The following is a 27,743-nucleotide window of genomic DNA, read 5'->3' as shown; positions in this document are numbered from 1 at the left end:
TCTCATTACCCCTTAGCACTTCATCCTTGTTACTACGATTCTGTTTTTTTGTTTTTTGGTTTTTTTTTTGTCTGCACCAAGTCTTAATTGTAGCATGCAGGCTCTTAGTTATGGCACGTGGGATCTAGGTCCCTCACCAGGGATCGAACCCGGGCCCCTCGCATCGGGAGCACAGAGTCCTAACCTTGGGACCACCAGAGAAGTCCCACTAATGATTCTTTTATTAAACTTTCCCTGTTCAAATTAATGTGTGGTTTCTGTGTCCTGACTAACCCTGATAAAAACAAACAGTTTCAAAACTTTTGCAGTAGCAGCTGACTGGGGGGCTGGTCCCGAACCTGCCCAGTGCTGAGGGTCTTCCTACACAGTGGCTGTCACTTGCAGACTGGATAGCAAATAATTTTCTTTCTTTTCTTTTTTTTTTTTGTCTTCCCTGCTCGGCCTGTGGGATCTTAGTTCCCCAACCAGGGATGGAACCCGAGTCCTCTGCAGTGGAAGTGCAGAGTCCTAAGCACTGGACCGCCAGGGAATTCCCAGCAAACAATTTTCTGTTACCATTTCCTCTGAACTACTAATATTTCCTTATATGTTGAATTATTTATTGTTTATCAATAGATTCATTTCAGAGATGATCACTATGTTATTTTATCCTGTTCATCATAAATAGCCTGTTCTTTGTTGTGTTGTTTTTTTTTTAATTAAAAGATCTTGTTTTGGACTTCCCTGGTAGCGCAGTGGTTAAGAATCCACCTGCCAATGCAGGGGACATGGGTTCAACCCTGGTCCGGGAAGATCCCACATGTCCCAGAGCAGCTGGGCCTGTGCGCCACAACTACTGAGCCTGCGCTCTGGAACCTGTGAGCCACAACTACTGAGTCCGCGCGCCACAACTACTGAAGCCCGCGCGCCTAGAGCCCGTGCTCCACAACAAAAGAAGCCACCACAGTGAGAAGCCCGCGCACCGCAACGAACAGTAGCCCCCGCTTGCTGCAACTAGTGAAAGCCCAGGCGCAGCAACAAAGACCCAGCGCAGCCAAAAATAAATAAGTAAATTTATTAAAAAAAAAAAAAAGATCTTGTTTTATGTCTATTCCTTTTTTCCCCCCTTTTCCTTTCAGTACCAGAAGCATGGACGTTAAGGAAATGTACAGTACAGATACTTGGATACTGACTTTGTACTGATCACTCGTTTACAGGCATTGCTGAAGGGCTGCAGGAGGTGAAACCCCCAGGCCCTGCCAGCGGGATGCAGATTGATTCAGGAGAAACGGAAATCCTCAGAAAAGCTGTCGAGGACTATTTCTGCTTTTGTTACGGTAAAGCTCACTTTAAGCATTAATTCTCTGAATAGTTCACTACAGAAGATGGTATTAGAAATCATTTTATCAGCGTGACTATTTAGACCATCTCTAATGTTGGAAAAATCCACATTCACATCAAGGGAGGAGCCAGTTAAGTACCAGATCAAGTCTTCTTACGGAAGACCACTTGGTCTCTTCTGGTCCATTGGAACCTCTGAATTCATCAGCCTTCAGTCTTTGCAGAGCCCCCTCCCCATGGCCATGCAGTTATTACAGATGTTCATGGTTGGTTCACGCACCAGCCTCATCCTCATTGGTCTCCCCACCTACCCACATCTTCCCACAGGCATGGAGACAGGGATTTTTTTTTTTTAATACCTACACAGTGCTTTAAAAAGCTAGATAACAAGGAAGTCTGCAGGTGTTGTACTTGTGATAGAAGCACCTTAGCATCTTAGGGCCTGGATCATCATTCCTAGACAGCTGCAAACATCTATGTGACCTGCAGGTCCCTGTGAGCATTTGGATTTGGGGGACTCCTCCAGCATAGGGGATCTTAGGGTCTCAGGCTACACTTCCATATGAGAAATGGAGCTCCAGCACCTCGGGGCTGGTCAGCCAGTGCAGAGAGACCGACACATCCCCAGGTGGACTCAGCTTTCTACCGGCAAGTTGGCCCAATCTGTACAGTGTGACACAGGGACAGTTAAGCTTTGGGCAGGGCTCTCATCCTCTTTGGCTGCAGCCTGAGTAACCTCAGGGTGTTCCCTGCAGCCCTGGGTGCACCAGGGTGAGCACCCTGAATTGTGCAACCTCCAAGAGAATGGAGAAAAAGACCTATTATTTTCTTTCTTTTGGAAATAGATTATTTTTAGTTAATTAATTTACTTATTGAAATATAGTTGACTTACAATATTATATTAGTTTCAGGTGTACAACATAGTGATTCAATATTTTTTTAAATAAATTTATGTATTTTATTTATTTATTTTTGGCTGTGTTGGGTCTTTGTTGCTGCGCGCTGGCTTTCTCTAGTTGCGGCGAGCGGGGGCTACTCTTCGTTGCGGTGCATGGACTTCTCATTGCGGTGGCTTCTCTTGTTGCAGAGCACGGGCTCTAGGCACACACACTTCAGTAGTGGTAGCACGCAGGCTCAGTAGTTGTGGCTCGCGGGCTGTAGAGCACAGGCTCAGTAGTTGTGGCTCGCGGACTTAGTTGCTCCGTGGCATGTGGGATCTTCCCGGACCAGGGCTCAAACCCGTGTCTCCTGCATTGGCAGGGGGATTCTTAACCACTGCGCCACCAGGGAAGCCCCTGGTGGGCTTCCAATATTTTTATAGATTATGTAACCTATTATATTCTTTTATGTGAAGATTTAAAGAAAAACATTTTATACTTTTTCTTTTGGCCTTTTGGTCGGAAATTTTATTAACTTGAGATATAGAGGCATAGGACACTTTAAGCTTTTAATAAATTTCAGAACCAAATATCACCACCTGTGTTTATGACACTAAGTGAAATTGACTATCAGGGATTTATGCTCATATTGTTTCAAGACATCCTGCTGCTTCTTCTAGGCAAAGCCTTGGGGACGACAGCGATGGTGCCTGTTCCTTACGAGAAGATGCTGACGGACCAGGCAGCCGTAGTGGTGCAGGGGCTCCCGGAAGGGGTCCCCTTTCAACACCCTGAGAACTATGACCTTGCAACCCTGAAGTGGATTTTGGAGAACAAAGCGGGGATTTCATTCCTTATCAACAGGTGATAGGCTCTACCCCCTCCTAACAGCTGATACACTGACAGCTTAATTTCAGTTAGTTAATTCTGTCCTGTTATGTTTAGAAGTTGGTTATTCAGATGTTTAATCTGTCCGTCTTGCATGTTCATGTCAGGTAACAGTATTGGTTTTCTTGCAGACCCTTCCTGGGTCCCGTGAGTCAGCTAGGTAAGTGACAGCTTCTCATACTTCTCAGACTGCCCCTGACTGCTAAACCGGTTCTGCTTTTCTTTTTTTTTTTTTTTTTTTTTTTTTTTTTTTTTGCGGTATGTGGGCCTCTCACTGTTGTGGCCTCTCCCGTTGCGGAGCACAGGCTCCGGACGCGCAGGCCCAGCAGCCATGGCTCACGGGCCCAGCCGCTCCGCAGCATATGGGATCCTCCCAGACCGGGGCACGAACCCGTGTCCCCTGCATCGGCAGGCGGACTCTTAACCACTGCGCCACCAGGGAGGCCCTGCTTTTCTTAATTAAAATGCAAGTTTGGCACATTCTAAAGCTTGTTCATGCTTTGTCTTTCCTGCATTGAGGAGGCCACCTCTGATCCCGGGGCCAGGGGTGGTGGGGATGTTTTGCAGGGACTACAGCTCAGGGAAACACACATACCCAGCCTGAGAGCTGGGATGCCACCCTCCCGTCAGCTCGCAGGCCGCCGAGCATCTGCGTCCAGCCCTCGGAGGGCAAGAGATCTACCTTGTCCATGTGCACAGGAGTATGAGGATGCTGGAGTGACTTCCTGGTCTTTGAGCACCAACAAGGGGCCAGGCGTTGTGGGATTCAGGAGTGGTCTGGGCTGTGTGACCGTTCCCGTGCTTCTGAGATACATGGTCTGGGAGAAGGAAAGAGACTGTTCAGAGAACCAGGGGTGACCCGTGGAGGAAATCCCTGAGAGCCCCCGGAAGGGGTTAGAATTGTGTGGTCAGAAGAGCTTCCTGGAGGAGCTGGCCCCCAAGCTAAGCAGGATCTCAATAGCTTGGTTCCCCCGGGAAGCCCATTCCATGCAGTCGGGCAGAAAGTTATGTGCAGAGTATTTGAGACCATGTTTGGGAAACCAGGACCCCTCATAAGCTTCTTAACTGATGAAGGGACCAAAAAAGAAAACAGTAATTTTACCAGGAGCATTTAGAGATCCATCTATGCCCACTTCCTTATTTTCTCAGATTATTATTCTGGATCATAGTTGGAAACCTTGGGCCATAGCTGTTCATGAAAGACCAGGTCTAAAGAGGGTGTTATGCTGAGCCTATATAGGTATAGAAGCCAGGTGGCAGGGGTGGGTGGAGGGTCTGTCCACATGGACTACCCTGGGGTACAGAGGGCAATGAGACACTCCTGTGTGTGGGCTACTCACAGAGCAGGTATTTCTGGAGCAGTTGTGAGTTCCTGGGGTCCCCCAGTTCACATTAAAGGAGGGACTGGAGGGTGAGGAGTGGCAGGTGCCCAGGTAACTGTTGTCCCAGATGGCTTGTATTGTCATTATAGAATAATGGTAATAGCTGCTGACACTTATTTTGTGATAGGCACTGTTCTAAGCACTTTGCACGTATTCATTAATCCTCACCCAACCACCATTTAGAGATGAGGAAACTGAGGCATGAGGAGGCTTAGTAACCCACCGGAGGTCGCTCCGGCCCAGGTCTGCTCCTTGGCCCCCACTGTGCCCACACAGATGGCCCAGGCCCCGGGGGCTGCTATTCCATGATGACCTAGAGCCAGGAATTCTGTTCTCTTTGTATTCACTTTTTCTTTATATGCCTCTGAATGTTGTCATATTTCAAGGTGCAGACAGGGGCTAGCGTGTGTCTTTTTACTCATGCACAGGTGGGCCTGGGGTGGTAACAGATGCTGAGAGATCAGTGACATCACCAAGTGAAAGGTAAGGGATAAATAAAAAATTAAGTCCACATCTAACCCAAATGTATTAGTTTTTAGGCTATGGAATGTCTTATTTTGTTACATATTCTTTATTCAAAGGATGTTTGGGATTATGAGAATATATTTATGGACACCTTTAACTTTCTTAATAATTTGTTACAACGTTAAAGGTGAGGTAGCTTTGCATTCAGTTTGATGGGGGGAGGGGAACCTATGATGGTGTGGAGATCTGGGGATTAGATTCAGTGTGTCCAGATGCCTTTGGGCAGTTCTCACTCTGCCCATCTTGACCAGCATTCCCTTCTCCTTTTAGCTGTGCCCCCATCAATGTGAAGACTGAACCCATGGAAGATTCTGGTATGTACACTGATGCTTGTAGAATCAGGTGTTCAGCAGGTCATTATTTGACTCCTTTCTTTTGTTTTACTTAAAAATGGGACTTTCCATAAACCAGGAATAGAAGGGAATTTCCTCAACTTGATTTTAAAAAATTTACAAAAAACCTACAGCTAACATCATATTTCATGCTGAGAAACTAGAATCTTTCCCACTAAGAGCAGGAGCAAGGCAAGGATGTCCCCTCTCATCACTCCCTTTCAACATCATACCGAAAGTCCTAGCTAATACAATAAGACAAGAAAAGGAAATATAAGGTATATGGATTGGGAATGACAAACTAAAACTGTCTTTAATTTGCAGATGATATATTGGTCCATATTTGGGTAGAAAATCCCAAAGAATCAACAAGATAATGGGGATAGGGCACTAATTAACCTCAACGGGGGCCTTATTTGCAGAATAATCATATTTTACTCAAATATCTAGAAAAAAAGCCTTCTAATTCAATAAATATTAGGTACTAAGATATTATTAAGTAGATATATTTGTAGACAAAGTTATTATTTTAATTATATGGAAATTAGAACTTGACTGCTAAATTAGTTAAAAGTCTTGAATACACATTTGGAATATGAATTTGATTTATGAATAAAGCAGTGTTTTTATTTTTGGACATAGCTTATTTTATTGCTTTCTTACACTCTGTCATTTCTAAATGTTCTACAATAGACGTACATTACTATGACAATGTATATTGGGAAAAAAATTCCTCTGTGATGGTGAGAGTAGTTAATCCCTATCCCTGCTCTCCCACACCTCAAAAAAAAAAAAATGTCATTAGAAGGAAAAATGTTAAAGGTTAAAAATAGAAAAAAAAATTTTTAACTCAAATGTTTAATCAAGGGATGGAAAAATACTGAAAGCATTAGAAGTAGAAACGTTAGAAAACCTAAAATAAACAAGTACATAAAACTGAAACTCAAACCTCAAAAAGATAAAGATGAACACAAGCTGACTATACGGGGTAAAATGAGAAGTTAATAATGTTTAGAAAAGCAACATAGAAATAAGAAATAAACAGTTCCAAATGTAAAGTTAAAGTTAAATCTGAGATAACGTAAAAGAAAAATAGTCAATATTAAGAAAAGATGGAGAGAGAAGGCGAAGAGAGATGTTACCTCCAGTGAAATGGAGGTCAGAGCACGAGCTTTGCTGAAGGTGTCAGGTGTGGTTTATGCTCAGCTGCCTCCCCAGTCCCTTGGGGCAGGAGTAGCCTGAATCCACCCTTGTCATACCCCAGGGTCACTCCTATCCACAGATAAACATGTGTTTGGGAGAAGCTCCACCCTAAACGTCAGCCTGAAAAATAAGAGTGCCTGTCCATTTTAGTTATTCTAGGTCAAACCAACACAAGTCAATGAAAAGGAGCCAAATATTTCAGCCAACAGAATTCAGCTGTGGCGTCTTCGTCCCACTTACACACGACACGCCTTACACGCTTGCCCCTTTAATCTTAGCCTTGGATGCGTTTCCAAGCTCAGATACATTCTGCCTGCATCTCAGTTGGTAACAGAGAATTTAAAACCCCCAAGCCACAGTCTCCTCTCAGAAACCGGGAAAACAAATGGGGTGGGAGTGCGGGATTGTCGGCTCTCCCCGGGGGGCCCTTTCAAGGATCCACGGCCCTACCGCCTTCCCTTCCCTCCTCACCAGCTATTGGGTGGATGAGCGTTTCCCACCAGCCTTAAAATAGGCCTCTTTTGTTGAGGCCTCTCTTTGGAGATGTGATTCCCTATAAACAAGCTCCCTGATAGGTGACTTTCTACCATGGATTTCATGATACGAATTGCTTCCAGGTGCCTTCAGGCTTCTGTGAGCTGACCATCCACTGGCCTATTTCCTGTGATGTTTGTGTAGCACTTGCTGCACAGAACATTTAAATGGTTTTAACTTCTGAATTTCCCCCTTCCCCCTCATAGTTTGAGGAAAGGCTGAAGCAATTCTGCATTCTGCACCGTCAAATCTGCTTTCAGTTGCCTGCATTGAAAAGAAATTTTTCTTTGACAGCCCAGTTGTCACATATTTATCAAATGTTTGTACTTTAAAGTTTTACTATAAATTACAAAAGTTATACATGTTTTAAATAAAAATTCAGTGTAGTCAGTGGTAATAAGTAGTGTAATAAGTAGTAATAAGTAAAATTCCTCTTCACTCCTCCCCTCTCAAAGCTCCATCTCTCTTAAATCTCACTGCACCTCAAATTCCATCCCCATTTTAAGGGCAACAGCTCTTAACCAACTTGTGGAAATTCTTTCAGATCACTTACAAACATGTAAAAAGCTTTTTTCTTTTTTATGCACAAGTAGACCTCCATTTGTGAGCTCTCCTTTAACCTTTCCATCAGACTACCTTTCTGTCCCACTTTTTTTTTTTTTTTTTTTTTGGCTGTACGCGGGCCTCTCACTGCTGTGGCCTCTCCCGTTGCGGAGCACAGGCTCCGGACACACAGGCTCCGCGGCCATGGCTCGCGGGCCCAGCCGCTCCGCAGCATGTGGGATCTTCCGGGATCGGGGCACGAACCCGTGTCCCCTGCATCGGCAGGCGGACTCTCAACCACTGCGCCACCAGGGAAGCCCCTTTCTGTCCCACTTCTAAGCAATTTCCTCAGCTTGCTCAAGTGCAATATCCATTTCACTGATAGGGCCATCGGCCGTGTCCTTTCTGTTCCTCAGTTTAACAAATTTTTCTTTCTGACAGTCACATTCGTAAATACCCAATCTTACTATCCCTATGCCAACAGAGCTGTTAAAGGTTTTCAGAAGACCTCCCCCCCAACTTGTAAATTAATGCCGAACGGTGAAATCCTGAGCTTGTCACAATTTTTGTTTTTGCTTCTGTTAACTTTCACAGTTAAATTATATGTATACTTCAGTATCAGTTATCTATTGCAGTATAAAAGAGCACCCCAGAACTTAGTGGCTTCAAACAATAATTTAGTCTTTCTTACAATTCTGTGTGTTGGCCAGGCCGTCCTTCTGGTCTGGGCTGGCCTCACTCCTGGGGCCGAGGCCTCAGCTGCCAGAGTTGGGCCTACCTCTCCTCTTGGTCTCACATCCTCCAGGCTCATCCACATGGCATCTCTGTTCCAAAAACAGCAGACGCTGATGCACAAGCGCTTTTCAAGCCTCTGCCTACATCCCACTGGCCAAAGCAAGTCACATGGCCAGGCCTAGATTTAAAAGGTGGAGTAGTTTTCCACTTCTAGAAAATAGGAGTGGGAAAGTTACATTGCAAACAGGTGTATATACTGGGATGGAAGACATTCGTGGCTAATTTTTGCCATCTACTACACCTTTCCCTGATAAAGCCTTTTGGTTTTACCAATGTAGTTTCCCCAGGTTTTGAAATTCATTTTGTTGTGGTAAGTAAATTAAGATTATCTGTGCCAATTTGGGCCCCATTACAGCAGAATATTTGCAATATTTATATTGCATATAAATGCATGTACATATACATCCATCTTGAAAGGGAAAATTTCCCCAAACTGGGAATTAGACCTCCTTCTCCTTCCCTTCTTTTCCTCCTTCCTTCCATCCATCTCTCCTCCCTTCCTTCTTTGCTTTATGTTGTTTTATAATTATTTTATATTTATATTTTTATATGGATAAACCATTTGTTCCTAGTGCATGAGCTACAAGTTCTTTTGCTGATTGCAGTGTTGCTGTGTTAATCCAAACAGAACCTGGAAGATATACTAGCCAGTCATATCTCTGTTCATAAGTCTAGCCTAACACGTAATTTTATAATTTCCATTGCATTCAAAGGCATTTCACCGAAAGCAACAGTTATGTCAGTCAAGAAAGAATCAGAAGATCCTAATTACTATGAATATAGTATGCAAGGTAATATCATTTTATAATAATTTTCTTCTTTAGAAGTTATCTGTGATGGAAAATTTTAATTAGCACCCATCTGAAAAACAGGAAAAGAGTCGTAAAGATCCATGTACATTTACCCAGGATCTAACACAGTGCCATTAGGGTAAACAATTTTACAGTCATAAAATAGATTGTATTGATACTTAGCCTGAATCCACACGATTCTAGTCATCCATGAATGTAAAGCCATTTCAGGCTGCATTTTACTAGAGTTTGTCTGTTAAATATTATTTTGTGTGTTCTAAAATATTCCCACCTTAATTCTGTCCAGTCTGTCCCCTAGGTTGCTGAGAAAATAGTAAGTGTTAAAAGAGATGGAGATGAGTTAAGAAATTCAAGTGCCTTTTCTTTTTTTTTTTAAATTAATTAATTTACTTATTTTTGGCTGCGTTGGGTCTTTGTTGCTGTGCGTGGGCTTTCTCTAGTTGCAGCGAGTGGGGGCTACTCTTCATTGCCGTGCGTGGGCTTCTCATTTCAGTGGCTTTTCTTGTTGTGAGGCACGAGCTCTAGGCACACACACTTCAGTAGTGGTAGCACGCAGGCTCATTAGTTGTGGCTCACGGGCTCTAGAGCGCAGGCTCAGTAGTTGTGGCGCACAGGCTTAGTTGCTCCGCGGCATGTGGGATCTTCCCGGACCAGGGCTCAAACCCGTGTTCCCTGCATTGGAGGTGGATTCATAACCACTGCACCACCAGGGAAGTCCATCAGGTGCCTTTTCTTAATAGTTGTTTCATTGACAGCATACAAGTTCAATGGGGAGAAGACAATTGTTACCAAATACACAAAGTTTCCAAACTTGGCACAGGTGGGTGCTGTGTGCAGTTAGGTGGCTTGGTTCTCTACCCAAAGACCAAAATCCCGCTGGACCCCAGCATGATGTCAGTTTGACAATATGGTACCATCATGTCGCTGTGAATGCCGTACGGTGTTCAGATTCTTTCTCCATCTTCCAGCTCCACTGGGAATGGAGACAGAGTGCAGGATGATTTGCAGTCACATCCTCAAACATTATCAGATTGGAAATGTTTCCTACAAAATCTTAACTTTGAAAAATTTTCTGCAGCATTACGTAGCTGTGACACTTTCGCTAAAAAAATTGTTTCAGAAAAATCTAAAGGCAGAGACTAATGGAAGTTCTGTTGTAATTGCTCTGTCCTGGGCCAACCCCACCCCACCCTCGTCCGCCCCCACCCCCGCCCCCGGCCTGTCCCTTGTGACCAGTCTCCTTCCCTCTGGGCAGAGGATCTCTTTTCAATCCATCCCACACACCCCACCCCAATCACTTGTACTTTGAAAACTGGGATCTGTCCACCTCTCTCCCCCACCCACACTGTCTGTGACTCCTTACCACCCGTAAAGTCCCAGTTTCCTTCCATGTTCCTACTGCTCTTTCTGATCTCCCCTCCTATTTCATCTGCCTCTGCAGCCACCACCCTCCCTGGGCTCTTCAGACACACAGCTCGGTCTGTGATTCCTTGAACATGCCCTGAATCCGCCTTCCACGGGGCTTTTATATAAGCTGATCCCTCCCTGTGACTCCCTTCCTACCCTGCAGACCGCTGGCTTCTTTCTGGGCACAGTCAGAATCTCAACTCCTGCAGGGAGCTTCCAGCGTTTAGTGAGACCTGCTGTGTTCTATCTATGCTTTTGCCAGGACTCCCTCAGCTAGTGGCAGGAAACACAGCATCTTACTCCTGCCCTGGAGCCCCACGCCCGGGCTTTCTACATACTGAGCACTCAGATGTGCTTGCTGAATTGAATGTGACCCTCATGAAGAATCAGTGTAACATTTGTTTCTAAATTACTGTTGTTTTGAACAAACTACTTTTAATTAAATTACGTCTTGGCTCCCAAGAATATATTTTGAACTTAAATGACCTTGGTGTTGATCAAATCGTGTACAGTCAGGGATAGGATACTTACAGATTCTGCTCCAAAAGGCATCAGTGGAATGAACAAGTTAGATGTACCTGCACTTGTTCTATTTTAATTTTTCAGAAAGAAGTACATTATTTGAAGAAAAACATTTACGTTAAATTGTGTGAATTTATAATCTTTCTCCTGCTTGGCTTGGAAATGACAGAACTATTCAAGAGATCTTTGTAGAACAGCTTCCTTCTTGATGCCAAAAAGTTCCAAATTGCCTAACATCGTGGACTATATTCCATAGCACGGAATGTTTTTGTAACCCTTTAGGTTAAATACTCACATGCTGAAGTATTGATGTCTATATCCTTTAAGTAAGGGAGTTTTTTGGGGGTTTTTTTTTGCGGTACGCGGGCCTCTCACTGTTGTGGCCTCTCCCGTTGTGGAGCACAGGCTCCAGACGCGCAGGCTCAGCGGCCATGGCTCACGGGCCCAGCCGCTCTGCGGCATTTGGGATCTTCCCGGACCGGGGCACGAACCTGCGTCCCCTGCATCGTCAGGCGGACTCTCAACCACTGCACCACCAGGGAAGCCTGGGAGATATTTTTAAATCCAAAAAGACAATCAGTGTGTCCTGCTCAGAATGGCGATTGGCCCTCGGGAAGCCCCAGTGAACATGGCCCCACCAGTGCTCAGAAGCTACCCACACCAGGACCTCATGATCCATCTGCAACACAGATCTCTCAGAAGACCTCGGACACACATTTACACGTACACACATAACATCTTGGCCCACGGAAGTCCCATAGGTCTTTTACATGTGCAGGGACCCAATCTCCAGGGTCCCCAGAAATGAAGAGTGCACAGTACAAGCTGTGCTGAGATATAGTGCACCCAGGCTTCCTTGACGCCGATGGATGTCAGAGCATCAGTACCATTCTGTTTTCTTCCTGGCTGACACTGCATGATATGGGAGAGAAGCCTTCCAGGCCCAAGGGAACATGGATACAAAAGCCCAAGATCAAGGAATTAACATAGTCTTTCTCGAATCACACCGCTCCGACACTGACTCTTCTGCTTCCCTTTTTCACATTTAAATACCCTGTACATCGATTACATGGAGCCCAGCTGGATAATGCAAGATAATCTTTTCTGAAGGTTAGCAATGAGCACACTTAATCCCATCTGCAGCCTAATTGCCCCTTGCCATGTAACATAATCTGTTCACAGGTTTTTGGAGGGGCCATCTGCCTATCGCAAACACTAAACAATTATATGCCAACAAATCAAGTAACCTAGATGAAATGGACAAACTACTGAAACTGACTAAGGATAAAACACAAAATTTGAATAGTCATATAACAAGAATTTGAATTAGTAGTTCAAAAACTTCCTACAAACAAAAGCACAGGACCAGATGCCATCACTGGTGAATTCTACCAAGTGTTTAAAGTCCTTCACGGGACTTCCCTGGTGGCGCAGTGGTTAAGATTCCGCCTGCCAACGCAGGGGACATGGGTTCAATCCCTGGTCTGGGAAAATCCCATACACCACGGAGTAAATAAGCCTGTGCACCACAACTACTGAGCCTGTACTCTAGAGCCTGCCGAGCCACAACTACTGAGCGTGCATGCCACAACTACTGAAACCTGCGTGCCTAGAGCCCGTGCTCTGCAACAAGAGAAGCCACCCCAATGAGAAGCCCGTGCACCGCAACGAAGAGTAGACCCTGCTCACCGCAACTAGAGAGAGCCCGCATGCAGCAATGAAGACCCAACGCAGCCAAACATAAAATAAATAAATTTTAAAAAATAACAAATAAAAAAATAATAAAGTCCTTCACAAACTCTTACAAAAAATAGAGGAGGGAACACTTCTAAACTCATTCTGTTAGGCCAGTATCATCCTGATACCAAAATCAGACAAAAACAACACAAGAAAACTACAGAAAAATATCGCTTCTTCATAGGCATACAAAATTTTTCAGTAAAATGCTAGCAAATGAATCCAGGAACATATAAAAAGGATTATACATCATGACTGTTGGGCTGCACCCTACAGGCCTGCAAGCCCAGCCTTGAGACCAAAGAAAGCCCAGCGACAGAGACATCAGTGGCTTATTGGACAGGGGGATCTAACACATCTGAAGCAAAGTCCTGGAGCAACACCCCACCGTGCGGCAATCAGTAGGCAGCACGTAACCGCAACCTTCACTACTTGGAGGAGAAGGAGGCTACCATTTATAGAGGGAATCAACATCAGGTTGGCTCATCAGTAACCAGGAAACCAGCGCTGGGGCAGGGGACAAGCATGTACCAGTTACTAATTAAGCTCTATAATTAGGAGGATTGGGTAGTCATGTGAGTGAAGCAGGGGCTTGTCGAGCTGGGGATGTACAGAGAACAGAAGAACAGCCATCTTGAATGGCCTGACCATACAATGACCAAGTGGGATTGACCCTAGGAAGGAAAGATCAGTTCAACATATGGAAATCTATCAGTGGAATAACAACATAATGAATAAAGGACAAGACCCACACGATTATGCCCATAGATGTAGGAAAAAGGCATTTGACAAAATCTAATACCCTTTCGTGATTAAAAAAAAGAAAAAAAAAAGAACACTCAAATTAGGAATCCAAGGGAACTTTCTCAACATAATTAAGAGCATCTACAGAAAACCTATACAGCTCATGTCATACTTAATAAGACTGAAGGCTTTCCCCCTAAGACCAGGAACAAGACAAGGACGTCTGTTCTTGCCACTTCTTTTCAACACTATACTGGAGGTCCTAGGCAGGGCAATTAGGGAAGATAAAAAAGGCATCCAGATTGGAAAGGAAGATGTAAAACTATTTCTGTTTGCAGATGACATGATCTTGTATATAGAAAATCCCAAGGAATACACACACAAATTAGAGCTAATAAATAAGTTTAGCAAGGTTGCAGGATACAAGGTCAATATACAAAAATCAATTGTATATCCATGTGTTAGCAATGAACAGTCAAAAACTGAAATTTAAAAAATTCCATTTACCACAGCATCAAAAAGAATGCAATACTTAGGAATAAATTTAACCAAAGAAGTATAAGACTTGTACACTAAAAACTACACAACAGGGACTTCCCTGGTGGTCCAGTGGCTAAGACTCCATGCTCCCAATCCAGGGGGCCCGGGTTTGACCCCTGGTCAGGGAACTAGATCCCACATGCTGCAACTAAGAGTTCGCATGCCACAACTAAAGATCCTACATGCTGCAACGAAGACCCAGTGCAGCCAAATAAATAAATAAATATTTTTTAAAAAGTGGCTGCGCTATTTTATAAAACCAAACAAAAACAAAAAACTACAAAACAGTGTTGAAAGAAATTAAAGAACTAAATAAATGTAAAGACATCCTGTGTTCATGGATTGGAAAACTTTCCTACGATTTATATGGAAATGCAAGGGACCCTGAAGAGCCAAAACAATCTTGAAAAAGAACGAAGTTGGAAGATGTGTACTTCCTGATTTCAAAACCTACTACAAAGCTGTCATTATCAGTATTCCGTGGTACTGGCATGAGGATAAACATATGAATCAATGGAATAGAATGGAGAGTACAGAAATAAACCAATATTTTTATAGTCAGTTGATTTTCAACAAGGGTGCCCAAAACTAGTCAATGGGGAAAGAATAGTCTTTTCAAAAAATGGTGCTGGAACAACTGGATATCCACCTGCAAAAAGATCAGTTTGGACCTCTACCTCACACAATATAGAAAAAGATGAACTCGGGACTTCCCTGGTGGCGCACTGGTTGGGAATCTGCCTGCCAATGCAGGGGACATGGGTTCGAGCCCTGGTCCAGGAAGATCCCACATGCTGCGGAGCAACTAAGCCTGTGTGCCAAAACTACTGAGCCGGTGCTCTAGAGCCCACGAGCCACAACTACTGAAGCCCAGGCGCCACAACTACTGAGGCCCGTGCACCTAGAGCCTGTGCTCTGCAACAAGAGAGGCCACTACAATGAGAAGCACACACACTGCAACGAAGAGTGGCTCCCATTCTCCACAACTAGAGAAAGCCTGCATGCAGCAACAAGGACCCAATGCAGCCAAAAATAAATAAATAAATAAATTTTAAAAACTCAAAATGGATCAAAGACCTAAGTATAAGAGCTAAAACTACAGTACTCTTAGGAGAAAACACAGACATATATCCTTGTGACCTTGGATTAGACAATGGTCTCTTAGATATGAAATCTAAAGCACGAGCAGCCGAAGAAGAAAATAGACAAATCGAACTTCAGCAAAATTAAAAACTCTTGTGCTTCAAGGAATATTATCCAAAAAGTGAAAAGACCACAAACAGAATGAGAGAAAACATTTGCAAATTGTATATCTGATAAAGACCTTGCATCCAGAATATATAAGAACTCTTTCAACACAATAATAAAAACACAAACTACCCAATTTAAAAATGGGTGGGGCTTCCCTGGTGGCACAGTGGTTGAGAGTCCGCCTGCTGATGCAGGGGACACGGGTTCGTGCCCCAGTCCGGGAAGATCCCACATACCGCGGAGCGGCTGGGCCCGTGAGCCATGGCCGCTGAGCCTGCGCATCCGGAGCCTGTACTCCACAACGGGAGAGGCCACAGCAGTGAGAGGCCCGCCTACCGCTAAAAAAATAATAATAATAATGAAGTACCAATACACACTGTAACATGAATGAACCTTGAATACACAATGCTGAGTGAAAGACGCCAGACACAAAAAGGTACATATTGTATGATTCCATTTATATGAAATGTCCAGAATAGGCAAATCCATAGAGACAGAAAGTCCATTAGTGGTTACAGAGTCTGAAGAGAGCAGGGAGTGAGGAGTGACCCCCAGTGGGCACAGGGATTCTTTTGGGGGTGATGAAAATGTTCTAGAAATAGTGATGAAGGTTGTACTACCTTGTGAATATATGGAAAACCACTGAACTGTACACTTTGAAAGGATGAATTTTATGGTATGTGAATTATATCTCAGTTTTTAGAAAGCAAATTCAATGTAAGATTAACCTGTATAATCTGTATAAAATAAAATTTGTGATTAATTTTGACTTTTGACTTGAAAGCACTGATTATCAGATCATTTTGAACACATTTGATACCCATTCAGTACATAGGATTTTTGCTGTCAAAACTCTAGACCAGGAATATTTTTGCTATAACTGTGAATAAATTTACCTGAGAGCCCTTGTCCTCTTGGTAAATTGATACTGGTCATCTTAGCACTCATTTCCTTTTTAAAAAATTATTATTGTGGAAATTCCCTGGCGGTCCAGTGGTTGGGACTCGGTGCTCTCACTGGCGAGGCCCTGCATTCGATCCCTGGTCAGAGGATGAAGATCCTGCAATCCATACGGTGCAGCCAAAAAATATATATATATATATATATTATTGTGGTAGAATATACGTAACATAAAATTTGCAATTTTAACCATTTTTAAATGCACAGGTCAGTGACATTAAGTACATTCACAGTGTTGTGTGACCATTACCACCATCCATCTCCAGAACTATTTCATCATCACAAACAGAAACTGTCCCCACTAAGCAATAACTCCCCATTCCCTTCCTCTCAGCCCCTGGCAACCCCCATTCTACTTTCTGTCTCTATGAATTTGCCTATTCTTGGTGCCTCATATAACTGGAATCAGACAGTATTTATCCTTTTGTGACTGGATTATTTCACTAGGTGTAATGTCTTCAAGTTTCTTCCATGTTGTAGCAGCTGTCAGAATTTCATTGCCATTCACTTATTTGTAATTTTGCCTTTTTTCTTTATGGAATGGCTATGAATCCATATCTCTAACTCAAATTTGATGATGAAATTTGTGCTCCAAAGCAGGTCCTTCAAAAAATGATCCTTCAAAAAATTCCTCATTTGAAGTATTTCAAAGGTCTGTTCCTCCATGCCCACTTTCCAGAGCATGTCAGTATTTTAAGTTAATCTACACTGAATTTACTATGTGTGATATTTAGTTCTGGGGTTTTTTGTTTGTTTGTGTTTTTTTACTTTTTGGAATGGAAGAGGAGGAAAAGAAATGCATTGGCCTACTTGTAGGGTTTTTTTTTTAATGTAATCTTGATCTTGCTTAGGCTTGAACCTAACACGAGGCAACTTGTTTTTGTTTTTTTTAAATGACTTACCTCAACTTCTGTTTGGTAAAGTCATGTAATGAGATTCAACATGGGTGCGTGACTTGCTTTTATATGTAAGTGATTTGATCTTTGTCACATTTGTGACTGTGTTACACAGCCTGACCAGTTTGATGATGCAACGTTGAAGTTACATGGTTTTCTAGAAATGAACCAAAGATGGCCTCTGTATATTGGCCCCTAGGTGGTTTATTTTTTCACAGCAGGATGAGACCTATCAACTCAAAATCCTGCCAGCCCCAAATTCCAGGTGCCTGTGTATGTGAGATGCTGAGAAGGACACACCGTCATCTAGGCAGTGTTCTGGCTGAGAATGCAAGACCTGAGTCTTACTGTGAGGAAACGTCAGACGAACTCAAAATGAGGATTGTTCTAGTGGGGAGGGGAAGGGGGGGAAGGAGGGGCCTCAAATCTTCAGAAATGGCAATGCCATAAAAAACGAAGACAGACTATGGAACCATTCAATATTAAAGGAGACGTGACAGCTAAAAACAAGACCTGACCCCCCATACTGGATCCCATACTGAAAGGGAAAGGCTATAATGAACATTTGGGCAACTGACAAAGTTGGAATACAAATGGTAGAATAGATAAAATTGTCTCATATGTTAAATTCTCTGAGTTTATACTGTGATCGTATAAGAGAATATCCCTATTCTAAGGAAATAGTCACGGAAGTGTTCAGAGATAAAGGTCCATAATGTATGTAACTTTCCCTCAAATGCTTCAGGAAAAAACAGTGTGTGTATATACATCTATCTCTCTATATAGATTGGGGGTGGGGGGAGGGAGAGACAAAGATTACCAACAGGGTAAATTGTTAACATCATGTTATCTGAGTAAAGGGTAGATGGATCTTCTTTGTACTATTTTATTTTTGCAACTTTTCTGTGTTTAAAACTATTTCCAAATATAAAGGTTTTTTTAAGAGAAGACATTTATGAGACAATTGAGGAAATTTGAACAATGCCTAGCTATGAGATGATGATACAGAATAATTGTTCATTTGGAGGGGTCATTGCAACATCATGGTAATGCTAAAGGAAGAGACTTTACTTAGGCACTTGCCTGTAGTTATGCAATATTTGCACACTGAATTCTGGGACTTACTTTAAACTACCAGTGCTGGGTGGGGTGGGCACGGATAAACCGGGATGACGTGAGCTGATGACTGTTGGCGCTGAGGGATGGGCACATGGCTTCATGATGCCATCTCTCTGCTTTTCTGTATTTGAAATTTTTCCAAAGCACAGATGAAAACAAAAACAAAGGAAAAAACGTAAAGAAAGGATCGTTTGTGTGAATTTGATATTACGGAGTCGAAGTATTGCATGTATATTCCTGTGCGGGTCTTGAATTATTTGCATTGTTTTTAAATGATTCCTTTTTTAAAATTTGTATTTCTGCCTTGTTTGCTTTCCTTTCAGAGAGCCATCATTCTGCCAGCACTGAAGTAATAGAAATGGAATTACCAGTGGAAGGTTAGAAAAATAAGGCATTTTCTCTCTCTCTCTCTCTTTTTTTTTTTTTAATTTACAGTATTTTGAAGAGAATATACCCTTTTAAACACACGTTTGAAAATACAGAAGACAACATGCCTTCTTAGAGAACTGGCCCAGTCCTCATCCTAAGATGTAGTATTAAGAACTCTGTCACTCTCTTACTTTTTTGATTTGTAAATGATTCTACTTTAAGTGCCTGGATATAGAAGTTAAGTGGTAAGAAAACTTTGCACTGGTGCCATTTGTTACTTTATTTCATTTTGTCTTCTTTATGGGCATGCCAAAATCTTTTGAGCAAAGTTCAATAGAATTTTAGGAAATTCTTGAATTAGAGGTAAAACTTGGTATATACTTCCCTCCATTCATATATAAATCCTGAGCATCATATTTAAGGCCTAAACTCTTAAAGTGGTTTATGTAAGATAAAATTAATAAAGGAGATTTCCTCTGCAAACATAGAGGTATGAATGTCTTTGTCAGTTTACAGGCAAGTTGATCTTGTTTTTAGGGGTTGTACATCTGTCTCAGTACCAAAATGATTTGTGTTTTTCTTTTACATCAAAAACTTTCTCCAAGGAGCCAAGTTGCAGTCATTTTCGATAGCTTCCCTGATTTAGGGAGTCTGGAGTTTTTTGTTGTAGAGGATGGTTCCAACGGCCCCCTGAGCAATTTGTCTAAGTCTCTGACCTAGAAGAATTTTGGTAGATTTTGCCAGAGAACATACTATGATAGAGTCCAGTCTTAGAATTGTTCATTCACTCATAAAATAAAATTCAAATCCATTTTGAATTTCATTGCTTTAGAACCAAGAAGACAAGCAGACTCTGTCATTATTTAAGTCCTGTTTATTTTTCTAAATTATGTATTTTCATTGTGGTTTAAAAAAACCACATAACATAAAATTTACCATCTTAACCACTGTGAAGTGTGCAGTTTGGTAGTGCTGAGTATATTTGCTGGGAAGAAGATCTCCAGAACTTTTCATCTTGCAAATCTATCTGCATTTAACAACAACTCCCCCATTTTCCCTCCTGGCAACCCCTATTCTACTTTCTGTCTCTATGAATTTGACTACTTTAGGTATCTCATATAAGTGGAATCATACGTTATTTGCCTTTTTGTGACTGGCTTATTTCACTGAGCATAATGCTCTCAGGGTTTATCCATGTTGTAGCGTGTGTCAGGATTCTTCCATTAATTTTTTGTTTCTTTTCTTTAACTCAATCTCTGACCTTCTCTGGATGTAAAGGAGGACAATTATTTTGAATTGAGTTTAAATCTGTTCCTCCCTCATGTCATTTTACTTTCCTTTGTAAAAGCCTGTTAAGGTATTGTTTGGTCATTTTTTAAATGGATGGATAGTACAATATTTGGAAAGAAGACCTGTGTAGGAGTCAGTTGTAGAACTGGTGCTGAATTAGAATCAGAAAGTTTTCATGGGATGTTGGCCCTCGAAATAGTTCATATCTAAACAGATTTTTTATTATCATGATATTGTGGGAAGCCCATTTACAATAGAGCTGAATTTGTTTGATTTTTAAAACCTTTTTATTTTATGTCAGTCCTATTATTTTTTATTATTTATTTATTTATCTGGGGCAGGGAGGGGCCACACTGCACAGCCTGTGGGATCTCAGTTCCCCAGGCCACGGCAGTGAGAGCCCAGAATTCTAACCACGAGGCCACCAGGGAACTCCCTAAAAACTTTTTATTTTAAAATAATTATAGATTCACAAGAAGCTGCAAGAATAGTACAGAGCAGCCCAATGTACCTTCACCTGTTTTTCCCCAAAGGTTACATCCTACGTAACGATAGTACAATATCAAAACAGTTTTGCATTCTAGTCTTTCTTCTTTTGCTAACAATTAATGTAAGATTTGACAAACCTTTCTAAAATGAGCTAGAGTTAGGCGAGATAAGCTAGCCAGGCTTTTGTCTATATGTAGAACTTAATGTATATGTCATAATTCATATCCACCAGAAAACTCAATTAGGTACTTTAGGTACCTCATATAAGTGAAATCATATGATATTTGCTTTTTTGTGACTGGTTTATTTCACTGAGCATGTATATGTCATGTACATTACATGCATTCGTGTACATTACATGCGTCCATGTAATAATAGACCATGAATCACCTGGAGGCTGCTGGCAGGATAAGAAAGGAGCAAATGGCTTTTTTTGAATCCTAGTAATTCCCGATGACAACCAGAAAACACTATGACCACATGTCTTCCATTAGCTCAAATAGAAGGATATTCTTTGTCCATTACTGCAACTTCATATTATTTGATAATATCTGAAAGTTTCTTATCTCCTCTTATCCCTTATAAGATTATCCTTTATTACTCTATTATCCTTTTTAAAATTAAAATTACCTTTATGTTTATACCTCTATGTTTAGTAAATATAAAATGTATTTAAAATGCCAGGATAAGCGACTTTTTGGGTATAAGAGCGGTAAAATGTTGGAACATGAGAATACATAAACAATGAATGTCATTTTAGAAATTTTTTTTTCAAGATTCTACTCAGCTTGTCCCTTCAGAAATGAGTGAGGACCCTGAAGCTGAGGTGAAAATTGAAGGTTGGTTGCCAAAAACCTCGCCACATTCACACGGCTAAGTACGGTTTTCATTTTTTCTGAAAGGGAAAAGATTGAACTCAATGTGTGTGTACCTATGACCAGAGCAGCCCATACTCCCATCAGGTACCCAGTGCTCTAGGCTTGTCAGACAACAGAATTAGGCTGTGCAAATTAGCCCTGGCCAGAGTAGGGCCAAACTGTGCTTGGTCCAATGAGGAAAGAATGAAGCCAGAAGGAGGGGAATGAAGTGGGGAGGGGGAAACTGAAAGGGAGAGGGGAGAGGGGAAGAATGAAGAGGGGGAGGATGAAGGGGGAGGGGAAATGAAGGGGGCAGAGAGGGAAGAATGAAGGCAGGGAGAATGAAGGGGGGAGAGGGGAAGAACGATGGTGTGTCTCCTTTGAGGTCTTGCTCTTCAGATGCAGAATCTCAAACACCCAAATGGTTGATCTTTCACAGAACACAGGGATTGAACTTTGAGTCCCTCAGAAAGGACTAGACAGGCTCATTTACATTTCTCATTTAAGTGAGCACTGTGTGTATCATTTGACCAGAAATCATGATAATGTCAACTGTGCTTTTACTATTTAAACCCATCTGAGCCTTTCCTTGACTGTCTGTTACCTCATTTCTCATAGGACATCTGCTTCCTAAGTGTCCTCTTGGACACATTCGTATGTCTTCTTTCCTAACCCCCACCTTTAAACTGAGAATAACAACAAAGGAAAAAAAAATTTTTTTTTTTTTTTTTTTTTAGCTGAGTGGCATGCAAGATCTTAGTTCCCTGACCAGGGATCCAACCCATGCCCCCTGCACTGGGAGCTTAGAGTCTTAACCACTGGACTGCCAGGGAAGTCCCAGGAAATATATTTTTAAACACCCTTGTTTTTGAATCAAATTAGACTGACTGAAGTATCAGGGGCTATGAACTAAATAAAAGCCATGGTGCCCTTTCTCCTTTGACATCAACATTAAACTACAGAGACTCAAACATCAATTATTGCCAAGCCAGCTTGTTATTCTACAGCTAAATGTTCTCTGGAGTTTAAAAATTTAGCCTGGCCTTCTTTTTTTTTGGCCACGCCTCCTGGCTTGCACAATCTTTATTCCCCAACCAGGGATTGAACCCAGGCCCTGGCAGTGAAAGCGCCAAGTCCTAGTCACTGGACCGCCAGGGAATTCCCTAGTCTGGCCTTCTGATCAAAGTGGCAATTTGATAGTTTTAGAGGAGAAGTAGCCTAATTTTCTATAAGTTCTAAATTTCAATTTCTGTTTAAGGAAACACCAATTCATCCAATATTACAAATTCTGCAGCAGGTGTTGAAGATCTTAACATCGTTCAGGTGACGATTCCAGGTATGGAATTCTATCTGACTTTATCATAATTTAGATTATGTTTTTCATTTTGTTATATTTTAACCACTTTGTGACATGGGTTAGTCTCTTGGAGCTATTTTTTTGCTAAGTTCACCCTGTCAACTAAGGAAAGACAATTCAGGAATATAAAATATGCTTCCAATTGCTGCACACTGAATATCTTGCTATATCGTACATTGTTTATCAGATATATTGCTTCTCACAGCCCTGCCCTGGTGCATTACCTGGAAAATATCCCTTAGGGCAGCCAACTCCAAGCACTGGCTATCATTGGATTGGAACTGGCCACAGTGGTGAAATGTATTTGCTGCCCATCAATTAATCTTCTTTTCTGAATAGGTGTATATAAAACATATCTGGAGAGATACAAAAGAATCTAATGGCATAGATTCCTCCAAAGAAGGAAACTTGAGAGCTAAGATAGGGATGGAAGGGAGACATTTCATGATGTACTGTTTTATATCCTTTGAATTTTGAACCACATAATCACTTTTCATTATTCAAAATTAAATAGAATAAAAATTTCCAGTATTAAAAAATTTTCCCCCCTAATCCTAGTACATACATCTTACTCATTTTACTTGCTATATTGCACTGGCTAGGATCTCTATTATAATGTTGAAGAGTAGGGGTGAAAGTGGACATCCTTATCTTGCATGATATTGAAAATGTTCTCTAAAGTAGTATGTCTTATATTTACATAGAGTCATAATTTGGAAAATTCTCTGTCATCTTTACTGCCTTAAATTTACAAATTGCCAAAAGGCTTAATTATTGCTAAAACTAAACTGAATGATAAGCCAGGTAAAGTGCTTTCACATGTGCTAACAGGTGTTTCCTCCAACAGATTTTCGGGGGAGCAAATACATGAATAAACCTGGTTTGCTTGTTTTTTTTAATTTTTTTAGATAATGAGAAGGAAAGATTATCAAGCATTGAAAAAATAAAACAACTAAGAGAACAAGTCAATGACCTCTTTAGCCGAAAATTTGGTACGTTTTTATATTGTTACATAACCAAATTTTATACATTTGAAATATTTCCTTCTAATTGATTACTTTATCTAAGAAATTGATCTTTCTGTGAAGGAGCTGTGATCAAAATTAGTGTGTATTTTTACTGAAGAAGAACTTTTACATGGAAACACTAATTTCATAATAATAATAGCTATCTTTGGCCAATAGGCACATGAAAAGATGCTCAACATTGCTAATTATTAGAGAAATGCAAATCAAAACCACAGTGAGGTACCACCTCACACCAGTCAGAATGGCCATCATTAAAAAGTCTACAAATAATAAATGCTGGAGAGGGTGTGGAGAAAAGGGAACCTTCCTACATTGTTGGTGGGAATGTAAGTTGGTGCAGCCACTGTGGAGGACAGTATGGGGGTTCCTTAGAAAACTAAAAATAGAACTACCATATGATTGTGCAATCCCACTCCTGGGCAAATATCCACACAAAACTATAATTCAAAAAGATACATGCACCCCTATGTTCATAGCACCACTATTCACAATAGCCAAGACATGTAAACAACCTAAATATCCATTGACAGATGAATGGATAAAGAAGATGTGGTATATATATATATATATATATATAATGGAATACTACTCAGCCATAAAAAAGAATGAAATAATTCCATTTGCAGTAATATGGATGCTAGAGATTATCATACTAAGTGAAGTAAGTCAGAAAGAGAAAGACAAATACTATATGATATCACTTATGCGGAATCTAAAATATGACACAAATGAACCTATCTATGAAACAGAAACAGAATTATGGACATAGAGAACAGACTGCTGGTTGCCAAGGGGGAGGGGGTTGGGGGAGTGATGGAGTGGGAGTTTGGGGTTAGCAGATGTAAGCTTTAATATATAGAATGGATAAACAAGGTCCTACTGTATAGCACAGAGAATTATATTCAATATCCTATGATAAACCATAATAGAAAAGAATATTAAAAAAAGAATGTATATATATGTATAACTGAATCACTTTGCTGTACAGCAGAAATTAACACGACATTGTAAATCAACTATACTTCAATAAAAATAATTTTTTTAATAGCTATCTTTATCAAATCATTATGCTGTACACCCAAAACTAATACAAAGTTACATGTCAATCATATCTCAATTAAAAATAAATTTAAAATATTTTTAAAATAATTATAATAGCTATCTTTCACTTACTGACTTTTTACCATAGCTGAGTATTGTTTTTAGTGTTTGACATGTGATTAATCATTTAATCCTCACAAAACCCTTTTCAGGTAGATACTATGATAATGCCTATTTCATGGGTAGAGAAACAGTCTGCTACACTACCTGTTACCAATTTCAAAATCAATAAAATTATTCATACACCCTAGCATGGCTGGAAAATAAAGTAATGGCTGATCACCAATGTTGTTACTTGATGCGATTAATTTTAAAATCTTGGCATTAAAGATAAAGCACGGTTTGGGAAAAGCAAGTGACACACACCTGGTTTTACACTCTTTGTATCATCACAGGTGAAGCAATTGGAGTGGATTTCCCTGTGAAAGTTCCCTACAGGAAGATCACCTTCAACCCTGGCTGTGTGGTCATCGACGGCATGCCCCCGGGGGTGGTATTCAAAGCCCCTGGCTACCTGGAAATCAGCTCCATGAGAAGGATCTTGGATGCCGCAGAATTTATCAAATTCACAGTCATCAGGTACGTGAGAGTCCCCTGCCTGGTCAGGAGAATGAGCTGCAGATCGTAACTTGCTCGAGGTGGAGAAGCCGGGGGGCACAGGGATTCTCACCCCAGGACGTGGGCCGTGGGTCCCTGCAGTCAAGTGCTATGTCATGCTGCCTGTCACACTCAGTTCATCGTATTCTGCTTCTAGGAGCTGTGTGTCCTCGCTCCCGTTTCTTGGTGATCGTGGGCAGTCTGTTTTAGTTTAGCCTCGCACTGACACTCACAAAAGTTTTGTCAAATAGAACTAAATGGACAAGAGAGGAAAAGTGACCTCTGTTGCACTCACCAATGTCTCTTTCTCTTCAGACCACTTCCCGGCCTTGAACTCAGCAATGGTGAGTATCCTGGGGGAGAGAAGATGGTCCTAGTCCCTGCTGTGCCACGTGCGCTGTCTCAGTGGACACTCACCACCAGAAAGAGCAAAGCATGCTGCTCTTTATGTGCATTTTGTTTTTCCTGCGTCTTTTTTTTTTTTTTTTTTTTTTTTGCGGTACGCGGGCCTCTCACTGTTGTGGCCTCTCCCATTGCGGAGCACAGGCTCTGGACGCACAGGCTCAGCAGCCATGGCTCACGGGCCCAGCCGCTCCGTGGCATGTGGGATCTTCCCGGACCGGGGCACGAACCTGTGTCCCCTGCATCGGCAGGCGGACTCTCAGCCACTGCGCCACCAGGGAAGCCCTTTCCTGCTTCTTTTAAAGCCCTTTAATTCTGCTGCTCGAGTTTTATTAGGCAGGCATTTTTTTCTCATATAACAATTTGATGGAGCTTGCTGTGTGTGATAACATACCACATTCTTATTCAAGAGTCCTTTATGGGGTCAGGGTGGGGGGCGGCTCATATCATAATACTGAACTACTACTCTACCTTATTTGGTAAATAGTACCTACCTGGCCACCCCTGACCTCCCCACAGTTCAGAACCAACAGGGCCTGGCACAGCAGGGCTCCCAGAACCCCCTCCAGTTGACTTCTGTTCTGATTGGGCAATGTCCCAGCCACTCTGCTTGTTAAATATTTTTAATGTCTCCCCTAAAGTCCTTGCAAGCAAGTCAAAATCCTATTGGATATTAAAGCAGAAAGCGTAACCAACAAGGACCTCACTATACTCATCTTGCAATAACCTATAATGGAAAAGAATCTAAAAAAGAATATATATATATATATTTATATATATATATATGCATATGTATATATAACTGAATCACTTTGCTGTACACCTGAAACACAACATTGTAAATAAGTATATTTCAATAAAATTCTAAAAAAGTAAAGTACCTGTAGAAAGAAAAAAAAGCATAACATGTAACGATGTTCCCAAGAGTCATCTAGGGAACCTCCTCATTTAAATTTGGAAACTAAAGTGTTCTTTTAAAATGCACAATTATTATTCCTAAACTCCTCTGGTTGTTAAATAGCTTTTTACATTTTTAATAGCTTTATTGTGGCATAAATTTACATACCGTAAAATTCACTTGTGCAAACTGTACACAATCCAGTGATTTTTAGTATATTTACGGAGTCGTGCAACTATCACCACAATCTAATATTAGAACATTTCCATCCCCACACCTGAAAGATTCCTCCTACCCATTTCTGGTCATTTCCCATTCCCACCCCCAGCCCCAGGCAGCCACTAAATTGACTGCTTGTCTCTGCCTACATTTTCTTAAAGTGAATTTTTATACCTATGTTCTTTCAAAGTAAAGCTCACCTGCATCGTGGCCCATTACATTGAAAACAAGTAAGTTCTGTGAGGGTCTGTGGCTATCACTGGTGTCTTTTGGGACTCACAGCAGTTAAATCATATGTCTTCTGTGCTCATTCCCTTCTCTGTTATTTCAAAGTTCCCTTGAAAATCAAATGAAAAAATATATGTTAAAATGCAGATACACTTTCAAATCATTCTCATTTAAACCAGATGGGCAAACATAGCCACTTGCTGAACCTCCCCAAAGTTGTCTTTCTTTTGGCTCATCTACCTTTTAATTTAATTAATTAATTAATTTATTTATTTTTGGCTGCATCGGGTCTATGTTACTGCGCACAGGCTTTCTCTAGTTGCAGCGAGCGGGGGCTACTCTTTGTTGCGGTGTGGTGGCTTCTCTTGTTGTGGAGCACGGGCTCTAGGCGCGCAGGCTCAGTAGTTGTGGCACACGGGCTTAGTTGCTCCACGGCATGTGGGATCTTCCTGGACCAGGACTCGAACCCGTGTCCCCTGCATTGGCAGGCGGATTCTTAACCACTGAGCCACCAGGGAAG

At 41.5% G+C, this 27,743-nt stretch overlaps 1 protein-coding gene across 5 annotated transcripts in view; it reads left to right on the top strand.

The window, feature by feature from the left end:
* LOC132476324 (general transcription factor II-I repeat domain-containing protein 2) overlaps positions 1-27,743 on the top strand; it is a 55,622-nt gene that overhangs the window by 25,454 nt on the left and 2,425 nt on the right. For all 5 annotated transcript variants that reach the window (XM_060078204.1, XM_060078205.1, XM_060078206.1 and 2 more), the window contains 12 exons: positions 1,197-1,316; positions 2,879-3,062; positions 3,218-3,246; positions 4,897-4,951; positions 5,264-5,307; positions 9,114-9,191; positions 18,712-18,765; positions 21,313-21,375; positions 22,652-22,729; positions 23,659-23,742; positions 25,275-25,458; positions 25,792-25,820. In XM_060078204.1, coding sequence (XP_059934187.1) covers positions 1,197-1,316; positions 2,879-3,062; positions 3,218-3,246; positions 4,897-4,951; positions 5,264-5,307; positions 9,114-9,191; positions 18,712-18,765; positions 21,313-21,375; positions 22,652-22,729; positions 23,659-23,742; positions 25,275-25,458; positions 25,792-25,820 — 1,002 coding nt within the window. The remainder of the gene's footprint in view (positions 1-1,196; positions 1,317-2,878; positions 3,063-3,217; positions 3,247-4,896; positions 4,952-5,263; positions 5,308-9,113; positions 9,192-18,711; positions 18,766-21,312; positions 21,376-22,651; positions 22,730-23,658; positions 23,743-25,274; positions 25,459-25,791; positions 25,821-27,743) is intronic.

The sequence above is a fragment of the Mesoplodon densirostris genome, chromosome 16 (assembly GCF_025265405.1).
Source record: "Mesoplodon densirostris isolate mMesDen1 chromosome 16, mMesDen1 primary haplotype, whole genome shotgun sequence".
Lineage (NCBI taxonomy): Eukaryota > Metazoa > Chordata > Mammalia > Artiodactyla > Ziphiidae > Mesoplodon > Mesoplodon densirostris.
This window is presented reverse-complemented; position numbering and strand designations above follow the sequence as displayed.